This window comes from Schistocerca cancellata, chromosome 11, assembly GCF_023864275.1.
Source record: "Schistocerca cancellata isolate TAMUIC-IGC-003103 chromosome 11, iqSchCanc2.1, whole genome shotgun sequence".
In the NCBI taxonomy this organism is placed as follows: Eukaryota; Metazoa; Arthropoda; class Insecta; order Orthoptera; family Acrididae; genus Schistocerca; species Schistocerca cancellata.
The window spans coordinates 18,594,842-18,612,268 of NC_064636.1; the positions used below are offsets into that span (position 1 = coordinate 18,594,842).

General features: G+C 43.9%; 1 protein-coding gene across 1 annotated transcript in view; it reads right to left on the minus strand.

Moving 5' to 3' along the window:
- LOC126108834 (uncharacterized) overlaps nt 1–17,427 on the minus strand; it is a 78,633-nt gene that overhangs the window by 13,389 nt on the left and 47,817 nt on the right. Inside the window, exons 5-8 of the mRNA XM_049914198.1 lie at nt 16,628–16,808; nt 14,623–14,791; nt 11,069–11,215; nt 7,393–7,659 (exon numbers count right to left, since the gene is read on the minus strand). Of these exons, the coding sequence (XP_049770155.1) occupies nt 7,393–7,659; nt 11,069–11,215; nt 14,623–14,791; nt 16,628–16,808 (764 nt within the window). The remainder of the gene's footprint in view (nt 1–7,392; nt 7,660–11,068; nt 11,216–14,622; nt 14,792–16,627; nt 16,809–17,427) is intronic.

Sequence of the window (17,427 nt, forward strand, 5' to 3'; positions counted from 1 at the left end):
TAGGATGATTGCAGGTACTAGTAGATGGGAACAATGGCAGGAGGGTGTCCACAATGAGGAAATCAAAGAAAAACTGGGAATATGAACTCTATAGATGTAGCAGTCAGGGCGAACAGGCTTAGATGGTGAGGTCATGTTACACGCATGGGAGAAGCAAGGTTACCCAAAGAGACTCGTGGATTCAGCAGTAGAGGGTAGGAGGAGTCGGGGCAGACCGAGGAGAAGGTACCTGGATTCGGTTAAGAATGATTCTTAAGTAATAGGTTTAACATCAGAAGAGGCACCAATGTTAGTACTGAATAGGGGATCATGGAGGAACTGTATAAGGGGGGGCTATGCTCCAGACTGAACGCTGAGAGGCATAATCAGTCTTAAATGATGATGATGATTAAAACAATAGCTTTTTGGTTGTCTTCTTTTTTTCTGCTTTTAAATGATTTGAAAAGATATTGACTGGATGGTAATATTTTTTATTTTTTATATTTTTATATTTTTTATATTTCTATTTGCTGTATTTTATATTTTTCTATCTTTTACAATTTTCTACTTTTAATTTTTTTCCTTATTTGTTTAATTTTTACTCCCATTCGCTCACACATTCACACGATAAATACATTGTACACACTCATTCATTCACTTTTTTAATTAAATAAAATAAATAAAGAAATAATAGATAAATAAATAACAAATACAATAAAATGAGATTTAAAATAAAATAAAATTAAATTAAAAATTATATAAAAATATGTACACGAGATGTGTAGTCTTGTTATTCGCGTAGATTGTCGGGCCATCTGGTGGAGGCCAGGTAGTGCACCCTGTGTTCCAAGTTCTCGTACAAGGCCGTTATCTGACTGTTGTGTGTTTTTGTAAAAGCTTTCGGCAGTGGTTCTGAATCGGTCCCTCAAATAGGGTACCCCTGCGAGTTGGTGAAGTTCGTTCTTTGGGAACCGGTATGGCAGATGGAGCGCCCTTTTCAGAGCACGGTTCTGAATTCTTTGTAGCCATTGTATGTGGGCTGGAGCAGCATTGCCCCACACAACAGCGGCGTAGTCAAAGATTGGTCGGACCAGTGTAAGGTACAATATGACCCCCAGTCTTGATGGTAGTGTTGACGATGGGTTTAATAGTGGGTAAAGCTGTACCATTCTTCTCCTGGCTTTCTCTCAAATGTATTCAATATGAGGTTGTCATGTCAGTCGCCTATCTAGGGTCACACCCAAGTATTTTGCTGTTTTTGACCACGGGACTGGGGTGCCCCTTATCTCAGTGGGCTGGATGTTAGGCGGGAGTGGTGTTCTACAAATAGCTATTGCCTGCGTCTTCGTGGCGTTGAAAGACAGTCGCCATTTCGTCGCCCATTCACTCAGCTTATTACGTGCTTGTTGCGGTCTTGCCTGGAGATGTGCAGAATTCATACGTCGGGAGTAGACGGCTGTATCATCGGCATATAAAGGTAGGTGTGTTCTGGCCGTCGACGGTAGGTGGGATGTATACAGAATGTGTAACAGTGGTCCCAGTACACTGCCCTGAGGTACTCCTGCTTTGATTGGTCTGGTGGACGATGTACCTACCATGTTCAGTGGGGACGTGAAATGTCCGGTTTTAGACATAGCTCTTCAGGAGTGTTGCGTGTGACACGGGGACCCCTACATCTAGGAGTTTATACAGGAGTCCCTCGTGCCACACGCAGTCAAACGCGCGAGAGACATCCAGAAATACAGCCCCGAAGAATTCCTTCCTTTCCGAATGCTTCCTCAGCTAGGCGTAGTAGCTGCTGGGTGGTGGAGAGGCCTCGGCGAAAGTCGAGCTGTCCAAATCGCTCTGGGGTCCACGCAACCTGCACCTACTCCCTGATCCTCCCCGAGCTCTCCCACTTGCCTCCCTGAGGAAGGAAAGGACTAACAGCTTAGACAAGCTAGCTATACAGGGTCAACCAAATCTACAGACAAAATTATGCAGATTTTATGCATACATACTGAAGCGGTGTGTTAAAATTTGTACCGAGTTCGAGAATCGTACCCAGCTCTCCCGTCTACTAGGCAGCTTCGCTAGCCACCGAGCCATCTCGGCACAGCCATTCACGCGACTGCAGGGATCGCCCCGGAACTCCTTCCTCCTCGACCCAAATTCTCACAGCCGTGCCAGTCTACTTTGAGTTCACCCCTACACACAAAGAGATTCACTGAGGCTCTGCACGTTCTGGAATAGCACCACAGCATCAAACGTAAATGGGGGCCCCGGCCTGAAACTCAGGAGCAGGCAGTTGTACAAATGAAGTGACACAGTTTCAGAGACTTTACCGGTCTCACAAAAATACGATTCTATGTATACAGACTGAAGCAGAGAGTGAAAATTTGTACAGAGGCTCGCCTCTTCAGTCTGACTGACTGACTGACTGACTCCGTGACACTACGGTCCTCAGAGGACCTCGGCCTCCTCGATCACAGATTTCCAATCGTCTCGGCCTTCGGCACGCCTGCGCCACCTTCTCTCTCCCAGTGCTCTCGGGTCGCCTTCCTCATCCGGCCGTCTCACACGCGATCGTCCTCTCCTTCTACCACCGGGATGTCCCGTCACCGTCTTCTTCTTTGGGAGCCTTTCTTCTGACGTACACTGGACATCTCCTAACCATCTTAGCCTTCCCATTTTGATTGAGGTTACCAAATCAGGTTCTTTGTACAGAGCCCTTATTTCTTCATTAGTCCTAGTTATCCATATCTCTCCTCCTTTTACAGGACCAAAAATCTTCCTCGGCACTTTCCTTTCGCATATATTCAGTTTCTTCTCCAAAGCCTCCGCCAGAACCCGTGCCTCGCTGCCCTATACGAGAACTGGTTCGATCACTGTATTGTAGAGTGTCAGCTTTAGTTTCCTGCGCATGTTCTTACTTTTGGGCACGGTATACCGTGCTCTATACGATCTGTCAGCAGCCTCGATTCGGTTTGTTATATCTGCCTCCACTTTGTTTTCTGATGTTATTACTGAGCCGAGATAAATAAACCTATGTACTCTTTCAAAGTTGTACCCTTCTAACTGTAGATCATCTGTTTTTCTTCTATCTCTCTCAGTTACCATATACTTAGATTTTGTCTCACTAGTTTCTACTCCGAAGTTCTCGACAGCAGCTCCAAACTCTTTGAAGGCCGATGTGAATCACTTATTACTACATCATCTGCATAGGCTAAGATTTGCAGAAGTCTATTGTAAATATGCCTCCTGGATTTGTGGTTACTGATCTTACTGCATTCTCTAATACCAGGTCCAACAGTACTGAGGTAACAGGTCTCCCCGTCTCAGTCCTCCTTCCGTCGGGAACGATCTCGACAGACGTCCCCGAACTTTAACCTCGCTTTTGCTGTTTTCCAGGGTCATCTCAGTTAATATTATTAGCTTATTAGGAAATTTGAATGTCCGCATTGTTTCCCGTAGTGCTGATCTTTTAACTCTGTCACAGACCTCTTATAAAGAGAAGTTCTAATCTTATGTTATATTCTTAAGTCTTCTCCAGCATCGTACGTACTGTAAAGATAGGGTCAGCTGTAGACCTCTCAGCTCTAAAATCTGCCTGGTCTCACCTAGAATCTTTCCTGCTCTTCTACTTACACTCCTCGTTATAGCCGTAGAAAGGATTTTACAGACAATACTAAGCAGAGATATTCCTCGGTAGTTCTTACACTGCACACATCATCCTTTCTTATGTATAGGGTAGATGGTTGCTAATGTCCAGTGCTCTGGCATTTTCTCTGTTTCCCAGGCCACTGTAATTATTTTACGTATCCTCCAAACTAATATTCCACCTCCGTGTTTTATCACCTACACCATTACCGTGTCGTGTCCAGGAGCTCTGTTATAATTACTCTTAACTCTTCTATAGATGGTGGTTCTGTGTCCACTGCATCTTCATCTCCATCCACCTCTTGTTCTTCTTCAGTTTCTTCTCTAGCCCCTCCATTTCTCTCTTCACTGAGAATGTTTCTGTTTGGCAGTAACACTTCACTTCAAAATGTTGTGCCAATGTTTCTATTATTTTTCCTTTCCAAATATCAAATTTCCAGACTCATCTTTCAACATGTCCATCCTTGGCTGATATCCTCTCTTTATTTATCCCACCCTATAAAACAATTTCCTCCTCTGCTTATTTTCAAAGTTCTTCAGTATTTCATCCATCCTTTCCCTTTCCTCTATTCTCTTTTTAATCCGCACTAAATTCTTAGCTACCCTTCTCTTCTCTTAAAACATTGCCACATTATTTCGTGTAGGTCTCCGTAACATTCTTTGTCGAGCTCCGTTTCTACCATCTAGCGCCTTTGATGTCTCCTCGTCAAACCGTCAGTTTCTTTTACGTTCTCCTCTTTCTCCGAGAACCTCTCTCTGTTCCCATCTTACCTCTCACACTGCCGCATCACCAATTCAGTTTGTCGATAATTCCTCCTCGAGCTTCCTACTGGCTCTCGCCTGAAAGATTCTTCTCACATTCAGTGTTCCGATACAACAAAATAGTTGCCATCTGACGTGCCTCGGTTGTCGTAAGTCTGAGACAGTCCGTTTCTCTCTGCGAATCGGTTGCCGAACAATGAGATTTTTTCCGATACGAGGTTGTTAGCACCACGATCGATCCCCAACCTTGAGGACCCGGATTTGTATCGGGGGTTTACTCCCTCAGGGAGATTGGCTTCACCGTGCCTCTAGAGCCCTGCCCTATGTTGTAGGGAATTGAAAATGGCAAGGAAAGGCTCAGGATAGGATAGGACAGGAAACAGGATCGACAAGTTGCCGTGGGACACACCTCGTCCGGCTCCTCCCCTTCGACCTATCCGGCAAGCGTGACCCTGCCGGTAGCTACACTACTGTCGGCACAGGCCTCCGGATCCAGAACGCGCAAACCTCCTCGCCCACACGGACAGTGCTACATTAAGGTGGAGTCCCCCGAGGAGGCACGGCTTCAGTCTATATAGGGGAAGGCGGGGCAGGACGGGGAGGTGGGGTAAGACATGGAAGGGCTATAAGCTACAGTTAGAGTGCTGCCATCTGTGAATAGCTACGTCAACATCATCAATACACAGGTCTCAGTGTGTTGTTTCGCAGCGGTTTCTGTGAGCTTTGCAAGGTATGTACAATTGTTATACTGATTTGCAATGTTTTACACCTTTCGAGGTCCTAAAACATGTCTATCGTGAACATTTGCCCAGACTGCATATATAGCACTGAATAGTACATCTTATTAACAGTAAACTGCTGTGTCAGTAGTCAATGTTCACTAAATAATGAACATGTAGGCATAACATAACCTAACAGCATGGTAGGGGGCAAGATGGGGTGGGGAAAGATGGGGAGCTTCCCCGTCTTGCCCCTACTATTTGTCGAACCATTACGTTCTTATCGTCTCATGTGTTTACCTCGCTGCGGGTTTTGGACACGTAAATTATAAATTGAAGTTTATTCGGCAAAGCCTTCATTCATTCAGCTACGCCGGCCGGTGTGGCCGTGCGGTTCTAGGCGCTTCAGTCTGGAATCGCGTGACCACTACGGTCGCAGGTTCGAATCCTGCCTCGGGCACGGATGTATCTGGTGTCCTTAGGTTAGTTAGGTGTAAGTCGTTCTAAGTCTAGGGGCTGATGACCTCAGATGTTAAGTCCCATAGTGCTCAGAGCCATTCAGCTATGATGTCCACAGCAGTGAACAGGTTTCGGAAAACAGGCATTTGGCCTGTAAACAGAAATATGTTTCAGGAAAGTGATTACCTTCCCTGTTCAACTACAGACATTCATCAAGCTCACACATCTCAAATTACAGAAATGGAAGACCAAATACCAGAGATGTTGTCAATATGTAAAAAACCTGAACAATTAACAACTGATGATCAAGGCTCTGTTTCGTCTAACTTTCAGGTTACCAGCTCTGAAATGGTGTTAGCTATTCCAAAGGTGGATAAAAAAAACCAAAAGGAAACCATCTAACAGGCGTTGAAAACCCATTGTTTTAGCCGAATCTCCTTATAGGAGTGAACTATCTGAAGAAATTAAACGAATAGGAGTCCCCAAACGTGCTGCATGTAAACAAAAACTCTTCTCAAAGACGTTTAATAAACCTGCGATACCATCAAAAAGGACATAATGACAACGAAAAAGAGACAAACGTTACTGACGTCTTAACCACCCCTTCATGCTCAAGGGATAAGAAACTGAGGTCGAATGACGACGAGGAAGAGAGTGAATAATGTTTATACTGCTATGACCTCTCTGAAGGAGGCTGGATACAGTGTATTAGCTGCGGATGCTGGGCCCACGACACTTTTGCACGGATAGAAAGTGATGATGAGGCTGTCCACACTTGTGTACTATGTGAAAGTAAGAGGCCTAAATAAAACGTAATACCTGATTCTACAAATTGCAGAACCATGTTTCGAAACCTTATTGTCACATGATATTGTTATTCCAGTCCTTATTTAAGCTTTAGAGATGAATTCATGCTAGTTCCCCATCTTACCCCGCATATGGGGGCAAGACGGGGAATTGGTAGTTAATGTTTCAAATCGAGATATTTCTAACTAAATGTAACAAGTTTGCAGGTTTCTTTGCATGCTATTCTAATTAAATGGTTAAGTAAACAAATGATAATGAAATCTACTTGAATTTGTTTATTTTTGACCCTTTTGTAAGGGTTTAAAGTTAGCTTCCCCATCTTGCCCCGCCTTCCCCTACATAAAATCGTATTGGTACCAATAATGTCTCTCAAACTGTGTCACTTCACCGGTAAAATTATGGTCATTCGGGGATATTTTCTGCATATTTTGGTATAAGAATCCACATTCCTGTGACTCGTTACAAAGTAAGAATGTGATTCTTATTTAGCCAGTTTGTCGCCCCAGCTATCTTTTGTTTGTGTACCGAAAAATACGACACGACGATCCTCAGCCGGTGCAGAGGCAGTGCGGTGTGGGAACAACTCGGCACAGCTTACCCTCCGCATTCTGCGAAGACGTACACGAGCAGCACACCGACCACCGGTAAACCTACCCACACTGCCGTTCGTCACTATTAGCCAAAAAAACAAACCGGAGACGGAACCGAGCAGTAACGAACGCGAGTTCGAGTGCGAAGAGGTGAGGCGGGCGGTACTGCCGTCGACGAGTGCCGCGAGCAGACGGAACGGCACGTACTTTCGACACTTCGGGAACATTCGCTGCTGTGCAGGTACGGCGATAAATGGAGGTGAGATGTCAAACAAAATGCAATTACTCTGTAAAAAGCCATCACAGACTGTGAGACACTTCTAGGAAAATACTCAGACACTATCTCTGAAACACGCCCAACAGAGTTCGGGTTCCCCCGTAGTTTCGAATCTTTTCGGACGCACACGACAGCTAGGTATCCCCACAGAACCACTCACCGGCACTCGCAGTAGAAGCAGACGTAGGGGTACAGGACGAACTTGCCGTCGGCACTCGCGGTCGCGCGCTGCAGCTCCAACTCGGTGGGGGGCTGCCTCGAACTCAACTGCTGCCACACCCGCCTGGCGAGCTCCGTGTCGTACACGCGTCGCGGCCGGCCCGACGGCGACGACCCGGCCTCAGTCTCGGGTTCGGATCGCGGGGCGTTCAGCTTCGGCGGCACACTCGGTGTCTGTCGGCTCCGACGGTGGTGGGTGGCGGAGTCACTGCAATCGCAGACCTTACCTGAGTGCACACTTACATAAAAAGAACTGATCGTTTACACCGCTTTTAGTATGTACCAAGTTTGTCCTTTTTCACAAGAACAATTAAAGTCTTTGGTGCAAAAACCACACAAGTCCAAATATTTATAACTGCAATTTTGATTCATTAGATTATTAGAAGAAAGATCAACGAAAGGCAAACCTACATTTCTAGCATTTGTAGACTTAGAGAAAGCTTTTGACAATGTTGACTGGAATACCCTCTTTCAAATTCTGAAGGTGGCAGGGGTAAAATACAGGGAGCGAAAGGCTATTTACAATTTGTACAGAAACCAGATGGCAGTTATAAGAGCCGAGGGACACGAAAGGGAAGCAGTGGTTGGGAAGGGAGTGAGACAGAACTGTAGCCTCTCCCCGATGCTATTCAATCTGTATATTGAGCAAGCAGTAAAGGAAACAAAAGAAAAGTTTGGAGTAGGTATTAAAATCCACAGAGAAGAAATAAAAATGTTGAGGTTCGCCGATGACGTTGTAATTCTGTCCGAGACAGCAAAGGACTTGGAAGAGCAGTTGAACGGAATGGATAGTGTCTTGAAAGGAGGATATAAGATGAGCGTCAACAAAAGCAAAACGAGGATAATGGAATGTAGTCGAATTAAGTCGGGTGATGCTGAGGGAATTAGATTAGGAAATGAGACGCTTAAAGTAGTAAAGGAGTTTTGCTATTTGGGGAGCAAAATAACTGATGATGGTCGAAGTAGAGAGGATATAAAATGCAGACTGGCAACGGCAAGGAAATTGTTTCTGAAGAAGAGAAATTTGTTAACATCGAGTATAGGTTTAAGTGTCAGGAAGTAGTTTCTGTAACTATTTGTATAGAGTGTAGCCACGTATGGAAGTGAAACATGGACAATAAATAGCTTAGACAAGAAGAGAATAGAAGCTTTTGGTGCTACAGAAGAATGCTGAAGATTAGATGGGTAGATCACATAACTGATGAGGAGGTATTGAATACAAATGGGGAGAAGAGAAGTTTGTGGCACAACTCGACTACAAGAAGGGATCGGTTGGTAGGACATGTTCTGAAGCATCAAGGGATCACCAATTTAGTATTGGAGGGCAGCGTGGAGTGTAAAAATCGTAGAGGGAGACCAAGAGATGAATACACTAAGCAGATTCAGAAGGATGTAGGTTGCAGTAGGTACTGGGAGATGAAGAAGCTTGCACAGGGTAGAGTAGCATGGAGAGGTGCATCAAACCAGTGTCAGGACTGAAGACCATAACAACAACATGTCTGTATTTTTAATTTCAAAATTTTATATATTGCACATAAAATACAGGGCTATAAGTCAGTAACATTGTCTTATATAATTTCTCAAAAATACATGCCTTCTGGAGATGTCAAACTTTGTTTCTCAGTTTTCTCAGAACGTGTATCTTGTGACTTGCCCGGTTTTTGAAACAAACCCTTCAATTACTTATTTTACAACATAGCCACTGACCAGCATTCTGGAGGAAGTGGGAGGGGTGAGGACAAAAGTTTCAACAATGACCACCTCATTTATCAAACAGGATTTCTGACCTGCAAATCATTTCTTTGTGAATGCTAGTACATTCTCATTCTCATATTCCAAAAAATACTTTCTTTTTCATCAAATGGAGCCCTATTTACTTCAAATTCTTGTCAAAACAACCTCAACATACTACTTACTGACAGGTATGTTGTGATGTGAAGACATTTTCTAAGACGAGAAGGACTGTAGTGACAAAGTGGACTATACCGACAGACTCTAGGTCTAGGTCGGATCGTCCGGCAACTCGGCTGCGAACTGGCGAGGGCAATCATTTTCGGCACAAAGAAACTGGCTAGTCACTTCGGTTTTATATTATGTGCCAGCTGAACAATTTTCATCACTAAGGAAATACGAGGTGTGTGAAAAAAAGTAACGAGGCCGACAGTACTGAGAGCGATCTGTCAGCACGGACCAGTGTGCCGATCCGTGCCAGACACTCAATCCGAGCTTCAGTTCCGCACAATCCTCATGAGATTTTTGAGAGTGCCACCGGTGAAGCTGTTTTTTGTTGTGCATTACGATAAAGGAACAGTGGAATTTACAGCAATGTTATGCCATCAAAATTGTGTTAAATTTGGTGAATCAGAAAGTATGACCTCTGAAAAGTTGAAACAGGCCTATGGGAAATATTCCTTATCAAGAGCAAAGGTTTCCACTGGCAAATATTATTTTCGGAAGGGCAAGAATAGGTTGAAGACGAATCTCGTTCAGGGAAACCCTCAAAGATAACAACAATGCCAATTTGATTTTTTGACAGCAGAGGTACTGTGCACAAGAATTCGTTCCTCCAGGTCGAACTGTCAACCAGGTGTTTTAGAAAGATGTTCTCGAAAGAATCGGGAAAAGTGGGGAACCAGTGAGACCGGACATTTCAGACGAGTGGGTGCTACAACGTGACAACACTCCGTGTCACACGGCTACTTCTATCACAGAATTTTTTACCTCAAAAGGCACTGCTGTTGTTCCACAGCCACCCTCTTCACCTGATCTGAGTCCTGACGTCATTTTGCGACTCTGCAGAATATTCGAAAGAATGTGACTGACGTGTTGAAGGCTCTGGCAGTTGAAGCCTTTCGGCGCTGCCACAGAGACTGGAAAAAATGACTTCATGCGTGAACAGCTGCCAGAGGGAACTACTGTGAATGACAATATTGTTGTTTGAGGAGAGGAGAAGAAGAAGAATTTCAGTGGATAAAAAACCAATGATCAAAAGCAGAATTTCTAGAATTGTAGGGAGTGACACATTGTCATTTCTCTCACATTGTCTTCATTTAATTTTTTCTAAATCAGGATCACCGATACTCATGTTACTGAATTTCACGCATTATTTTCATCGACAGATCTCATATAAATACGCCGGGGGAGGGAGGGGGGGGGGGGGGGGGGGGGGGAAGAAGAAGAAGAAGAAAGTTTTGACAAAAGGTAAAGAGTACAGTTATGCATATGCTTGTGTCGACAACGCTCTATTAAAATAGAAGTATATTTCACTACACAGCAGGATCATATTGCATAAAGAAATGTGCAATTGTTTTGTCAAGAATGGCTGATGGGTGTACACACAAACATATTTTTTCAGCTATGGATGAAGTATTTTTTGGGGAATAATGGCACCACATCTACCAATAGCAATAGCGTATTGAAACAAGGGATATGGGAATGTGATGATAAATAGAAATCCACACTTAAAAATGCAATGTGATTGAAATGCTTACTGAACAAACAACACACGCCACACATCTACTGCAATATTCAAATTTACGCATCTCAAACCATACAGTTGATGGTGTAGCCACCACGGAAGTGTGTACACATGTGGAGAGATGCACTGCTCTACCTACCCTGAGCCGGGTCCCTTCTCCGGCCGGTTGTTGAGGGCTCGGTCCAGCAGCCCTCCGAGAGCCGTCGAGATGTGCGTCTTCAGTCCCACCGATTCACTGCTGCCGTTCGGCGGCGCCGTCAACGTGGCGAAGTCGGTAGGCACCGCGCTGAAACACGGCAAGACTTATTTTGCTGCGAGGTGCTGAGAAAAAATTCTGGCACCGAGTATACTAGACCTGTCAGAAGAAATAGAATGGGGAACAGAGGAAGGAGTAGCAGATCTGAAGAAGATGAAATATCAACAGAGCGGCAAAACAGATAAAAACTGTACGAAATTTCTATGTACCCTCAAAAAGCTGTTAGAAAACTGTTCTCTATCAACTAGTTTTATACAAGCTTTTTAATTGTATATTTAATACTGTTCTCTATCAACTAGTTTTACACAAGCTTTTTAATTGTATATTTAATAACGCTTTTCATCAAAGTTGTGGAACATAGCTTAAAGTAAATATTACACATACATTGTTTTCTTAGTGATTCATTAACAGTGTGCTTCTGTGTGCTCCACCAAGCTGTCAATTTCTTTTTATTCACAATATTTCAACGAGTAAATCCAGAGGTAGGAAACACTGAGAGGACTTTTGTTTCATGGAATATCATTTTGTGGTCTGAAGAACAGTAGAGCATCAAAGGGCATAGTCAGCAATGGGAGACAAGTCCGCTCTGTTCCGATGTCTCACTCCCCTACAGCTTTTGCTCCTTGCAGATCCTCTAGCACTGAAGTTATTCCCTGGTATCCACTCACACACCCTGACAGCTTGTTTCTTCTGCTAGTCAACATTTCCCACCCTCCTTCCTTCCCTGGGAGAATCTCCACACTTCTAATCTTACCGAGCCACTAAACTTTCAGCATCATTCAGTAATCTATACTCCTATATAAAGATAAGATGTTTAATGTTGTTACCTAAAATCTAGACAAGTTCTTGACGAATTTACTCCTGTTTTTCACACACGATGATCTAATAAACATTTGGACAGACATGGCCTACACATTTTTTTCAAATATACATAAGATGTAAATATTTATAATACTACTGAATCCAACAATGCTTCACAACTCTCTCTCTCTCTCTCTCTCTCTCTCTCTCTCTCTCTCTCCTCCCCCCCCCTACCCCACTACCTCTCTCTCTCTCTCTCTCTCTCTCTCTCTCTCTCTCTCTCTCTCTCTCTTCACTCACTCTGTCCACCTCCTTCTTGCTCCTCTCTGTGTCCAATTTCCCCTCATCCAACCAACCCTCTCGATCCATTTCCTCTTTCCTGCTCTCTCTGACATTGAGCCTTTTTTTATTGCCACTGCGAACAAAGTCTTGATTGGGAACAGAAGTTGCTTAAAATGAATGGGTAAACTGCTCGGAATCGTCAGTAGCATGAGAGGCGTCTCCTGCTGCTAACCCTGTGATTCGAGCAAAGTAGCCTACTGGACTCTCATTCCGGAGGACGACGGTTCAAATCCACATCTTACCATCCAGATTTAGGTTTTCCATGATTTCCTCCCTTGTCCTTTAAATATACCATCTCAGTTCTGTGAGCATAGTAGCTTCAATGGCAGTACTTTGCATAGTTTCAATCTGCAAATAGATAGGATTATGAAGTTTTCAATGATTCAGATCCTGCAGTAATATTCTAATCGTAAGCTGATAAACGTGTAAAGCCATAAATACAACTTTCCCGTTTAGTGTTAAAGTGGACTGCGAGAAAAAAAATGAAACTACACATATTCACAGCACAGCATATTCTTTCTCACAGTTGGTTTTAAGAGAAAATAAGTAAATTATTGTTTAAGAAAATATACAACCTACATCCAGCTCAACATTTATTAATCATGTAAAAATCTGAAGTACGTCAGTCAAGCAAATTTTGACATTTTTTGTAAATTACATATACCCTACTTCCGTCTTCGTGTGAAAATTTAGGTGTACATCAGTCGAAAACATTTCCAGTTTTTTGGTGATATTGTCTTTATACAGTAGCATCAATATAAATGTAAAGTGGAGATGTCATCCCCAAATATCTCAAAAAGTTCTTCCTCGATTTGCTTCAAATTTTTCCACGATACTCTAACAAACACTCATGTAGATGAAAGCCATATATTTTTTAAAACAAAAATGCACTAGTTTTCTGTTAAAATAGATTGTGAGAAATGCTGTGAAAACTGCAGTTTTGTTTCCTTTCTCACATTCAGTTTTAATTACGATAGCACGGCATTTAAACCATTAGACAAATTGTTTCTCCACTACATATATTCTTTTTCCATATACACAACTCTTAAAAAAATGTATACACAACAATGTGCTGTTTTATTTTCTTCCTTGCAAGCAGTTTTAACAGAAAGTAGGAAAGCTGTACTTAGGGCTTATCGGCTAATGATTAGACTGCTACTGTGGTCAGAATGATATTTTCACTCTGCAGTGGAGTGTGCGCTGATATGAAACTTCCTGGCAGATTAAAACTGTGTGCCGGACCGAGACTCGAACTCGGCACCTTTGCCTTCCGCGGGCAAGTGCTCTACCAACTGAGCTACCCACGCACAACTCACGCCCCGTCCTCACAGCTTTACTTCTGTCAGTACCTCGTCTCCTGCCTTCCAATCTTTACAGAAGCTCTCCTGCGAACCTTGCAGTTTCATATCAGCGCACACTTCGCTGCAGAGTGAAAGTATCATTCTGGAAACACCCCCCAGGCTGTGGCTAAGCCACGTCTCCGCAATATCCTTTCTTTCAGGAGTGCTAGTTCTGCAGGGTTCACAGGAGAGCTTCTGTGAAGTTTGGAAGGTAGGAGACGAGGTACTGGCAGAAGTAAAGCTGTGAGGATAAGGCGTGAGTTGTGCTTTGGGTAGCTCAGATAGTAGAGCACTTGCCCATAAAAGGCAAAGGTCCCAAGTTCGAGTCCCGGTCCGGTACACAGTTTTAATCTGCCAGGAAGCTGTTACTGTGGTATTCAAATCATCCAAAACTTTGTAATCCTACCTGTTCGCAAATTAAAACTATGAAAAATATTGTCACTGAAGCTAGTATCCTCACAGACCCAGCACCTGGATAGGTCTCTCTCATACCGTGTTACCAATGATCCCAACCAATTTATCCATTCATTTTAATCAACTTTAGTTCTCAATGAAAGTTTCAATAAAGAATACTCAGAGTCGAAGCAGGGGTGATGGACAGAAAGAGAGGGAGGAGGAAATAGACACAGAAGGGGCAGGGGAGGCGGGGGTGGGGGGTGGAGGGGATGTGCCCCAGACATACATTCTCAGAATTTTATTTCTCATATTAATTCCTATGTTTGATTTCTATTGTAGAACGTCCTATCTTTGCCTACGCTAGTCTGATTTTTTATGCTCCCCTCGCTTCATCCACCACAGGTCATTTTGCTTCCGAATATTGCATTATGTATTGAGAAAGTTGAGGTCGCAACTGTCTTTAATCTCGTTACCGCTACCTCTGCCTCCCTCCAGTTTACACCCTATCCGTAAAGGCCCCCCCCAGCTGCGCAGAGGGCGGCAGCCTGGGCGCCTCACCTGCTCGGGTGGTCCTCGGCGACGTGAGCCACCAGCGCGTCCCTCCCGACCAGCAGTTCGCGGCAGTGCGGGCAGACCAGCCGGGGCGGCGAGTCGGCAGGCGTACCCAGCGCGGAGGTCGCGACGCACTCGGACGGGCCGCATACCGAGGAACAGTGATTTTTCCTTCCTGACAAAATGTAGCTCAAGTTCGTAATGCACAACTGATCGTTCAATAATTTGCACTTTATTCAGTTAGATCACTAACACTTCTCGAGAAATAATGTATAAAGCATTCTACATCTAGTTCACGTATTGTTTACTGTAGCCGATACTACTTATTTCTGTCAGTGTAGCGAGTAAAGGAGTAAGTACCTTACTGTGTGAATAAGGTTTATCAACAAAATAGGTTTACTGTAAAACTTTTACATTATATTCCAATATTTTACTTTCCTGTTTCCATTTTGTAATTAGATGGACTTCTAAAATTACTCAGTACAAAAAAATTAGAAAATTCTTAATTTAATGAAGACAAAGGAATCCCTACAATGCCAGTGTACATCCACAGCTGTTTTCAGTTTCATTTGGAATCACAAACAACGTCAGGAAATGAATCTAAATGTAAACAGTCGTGACGTCACGATCATCGAAGGCAATTTGTTGTTACGAAGCATTGCGTAGTCTCCCTAAAGCCTTTCACACATTTTGCTGTCGGCACACACACACACACACACACACACACACACAGAGAGAAAGTTATGTCAAAAATATTCAGTTCATATCATGTCGTATGGACTTATCCTCTGGTGAAACTCGAGCAGTGTTCAAAACGTATTACTTCTGCAGAAGAAAGTCATTATACGTTCTCAGCATAAAGCCCATTGTAAGACCCTGTTCTCTGATTGTAAAATAATGACTGTTATAAATTTGTATATACACCAAGTGTTAAACTATACAAAAAAGAATCTACACGAAATAAAGCGTAGATATAATATTCACCGTTACAACGCAAGAAAAAAATAACATTATACAATTATTATCAAAAAGTCAATCAATAGCTACGAGCTATTGGGGCATAAATTATTTAATAAGCTTCCACAGATGGTACAAGACCTTCCAGACTGTGAATTTAGAAAAACATTATATAAATGGCTCGTTACCAACCCCTCCTACGAATTAAAAGAATTTTTTGACTGCAACACGGAATTGTAATCTAACAACTGACACGGCCATACAGTTTTAAGAACAAATGGGGACTGACAAAATCTGCAATCGACACCCGGCAAAGACGACGAAGGACGTCTCCAAAATCTTGCGGAAGGTGAACGACGACAATATCGTGGCTGCAAACCCAGAAATTACAGTGTTCGAATAAAGCAAAAGTGGTGCGACATTCATCAATCACGTCGATTAAACATCTAGGTGTAAAACTGCAAAACGACACGGAACGGAACGAGCACGTGACGTCTGTTTTAGGGAAGGCAAATGATCGACTCGGGTAAGCTAAGAGAATTCGAGGGAAGTCTCCTCTAGAAAGCAGGCCGCGCACAGGGCAGTTGTGCTACCCACTCTCGAGAAGTGTTCGAGTGTTCCGAACCTCAGAGACGTCGAAGCAATGCAGAGGCGTGCCACGTGATAGACACGAGTATTACGAAAATGCTCCACAACCTCAAATGGGAATTCCTGAAGGTAAGACGACACTGTTTTTGTAAAACACTTTCGAGGGAGTTTGGAGAACTGACATCTCCAACAGAATGAAGAACAATCCTGCCTCCGATGTATACACTGCACAGACATCGAATAGGTGACGTAAGAAAAATTAGGGCTCAAATCGAGTCTTTACCTCGTGCCATTTGTGAGCAGAACCAGAAAGACGGTGATTGGCGGAGTTACAAGACATCCTCTGCCCTGCACCGTACTATGGCTCGTGGAGTGTGTCGTAGGTAAAGAGGTAGATATTGTGTTGGAAACTTTAGTTTCTCACTACTGCAGTTGTGTGTCCGCAGGCACAGATGAGGGCACTCACTCTTGATGGGGTCGACGCGGCCGTCGTGCGCCAATCGCACGTGCTGCTGGAGGGCGGAGATGCCCAGGAAGAAGCGGTGGCAGGACGGGCACACCATCTCCTTCGCCTCGTACGCCGCCAGCAGGTTCTCCCCGCCGCTGCCGGCCGCTTTCGCCGGCCGCGTCCGGCGCTGCCTCTTCCTCTGAAATTGCACGACGGCCGTTCGGTCCGACAGTACGGTACGGGAATCTGCTACCGTCGGTCGGTAAAATTACGAGGGCTACCCACAAAGTACATTACGTTTTCGTTTGTGTCCGTTAGGGGCGGGGCTAGCGCGGCCATCTCGGTGTCACGGCATTCCGCCGCTCAGTCGGCATCCTGCCGTGCTAGTGAGAGGTTCGTGCTGTACTCCATTGAGTTACTGTGACAATTTGAAGTGTCAGCGTCAATTGAAAATGCCGCGAAGTGTGAAGTGCGTGCTGTAATAAGGTTTCCGACTGCAAAAAACTGTACACCGATAGAAATCTATCGGCAGCTTTGTGAAGTGTATAGGGACAACATAATCACTGAAGGTGGAGTGCGTCAATGGGTCATAAAAATTAAAAATGGCCGAACTAACGTTCACGACAAATAGCGAAGTGGAAGACCCGGCATAGTGACTGCCGAACTTGTCGAAAAAGTCGATGCCGCGGTCCGTGAAAACCGTAATTACACAATAACAGAACTCTCTATGAATTTTCCACAAATTTCACAAAGTTTGTTCCACAAAATCATTACCGAAAAGCTTGGTTACGACAAGTTTTGTGCAAGATGGATACCAA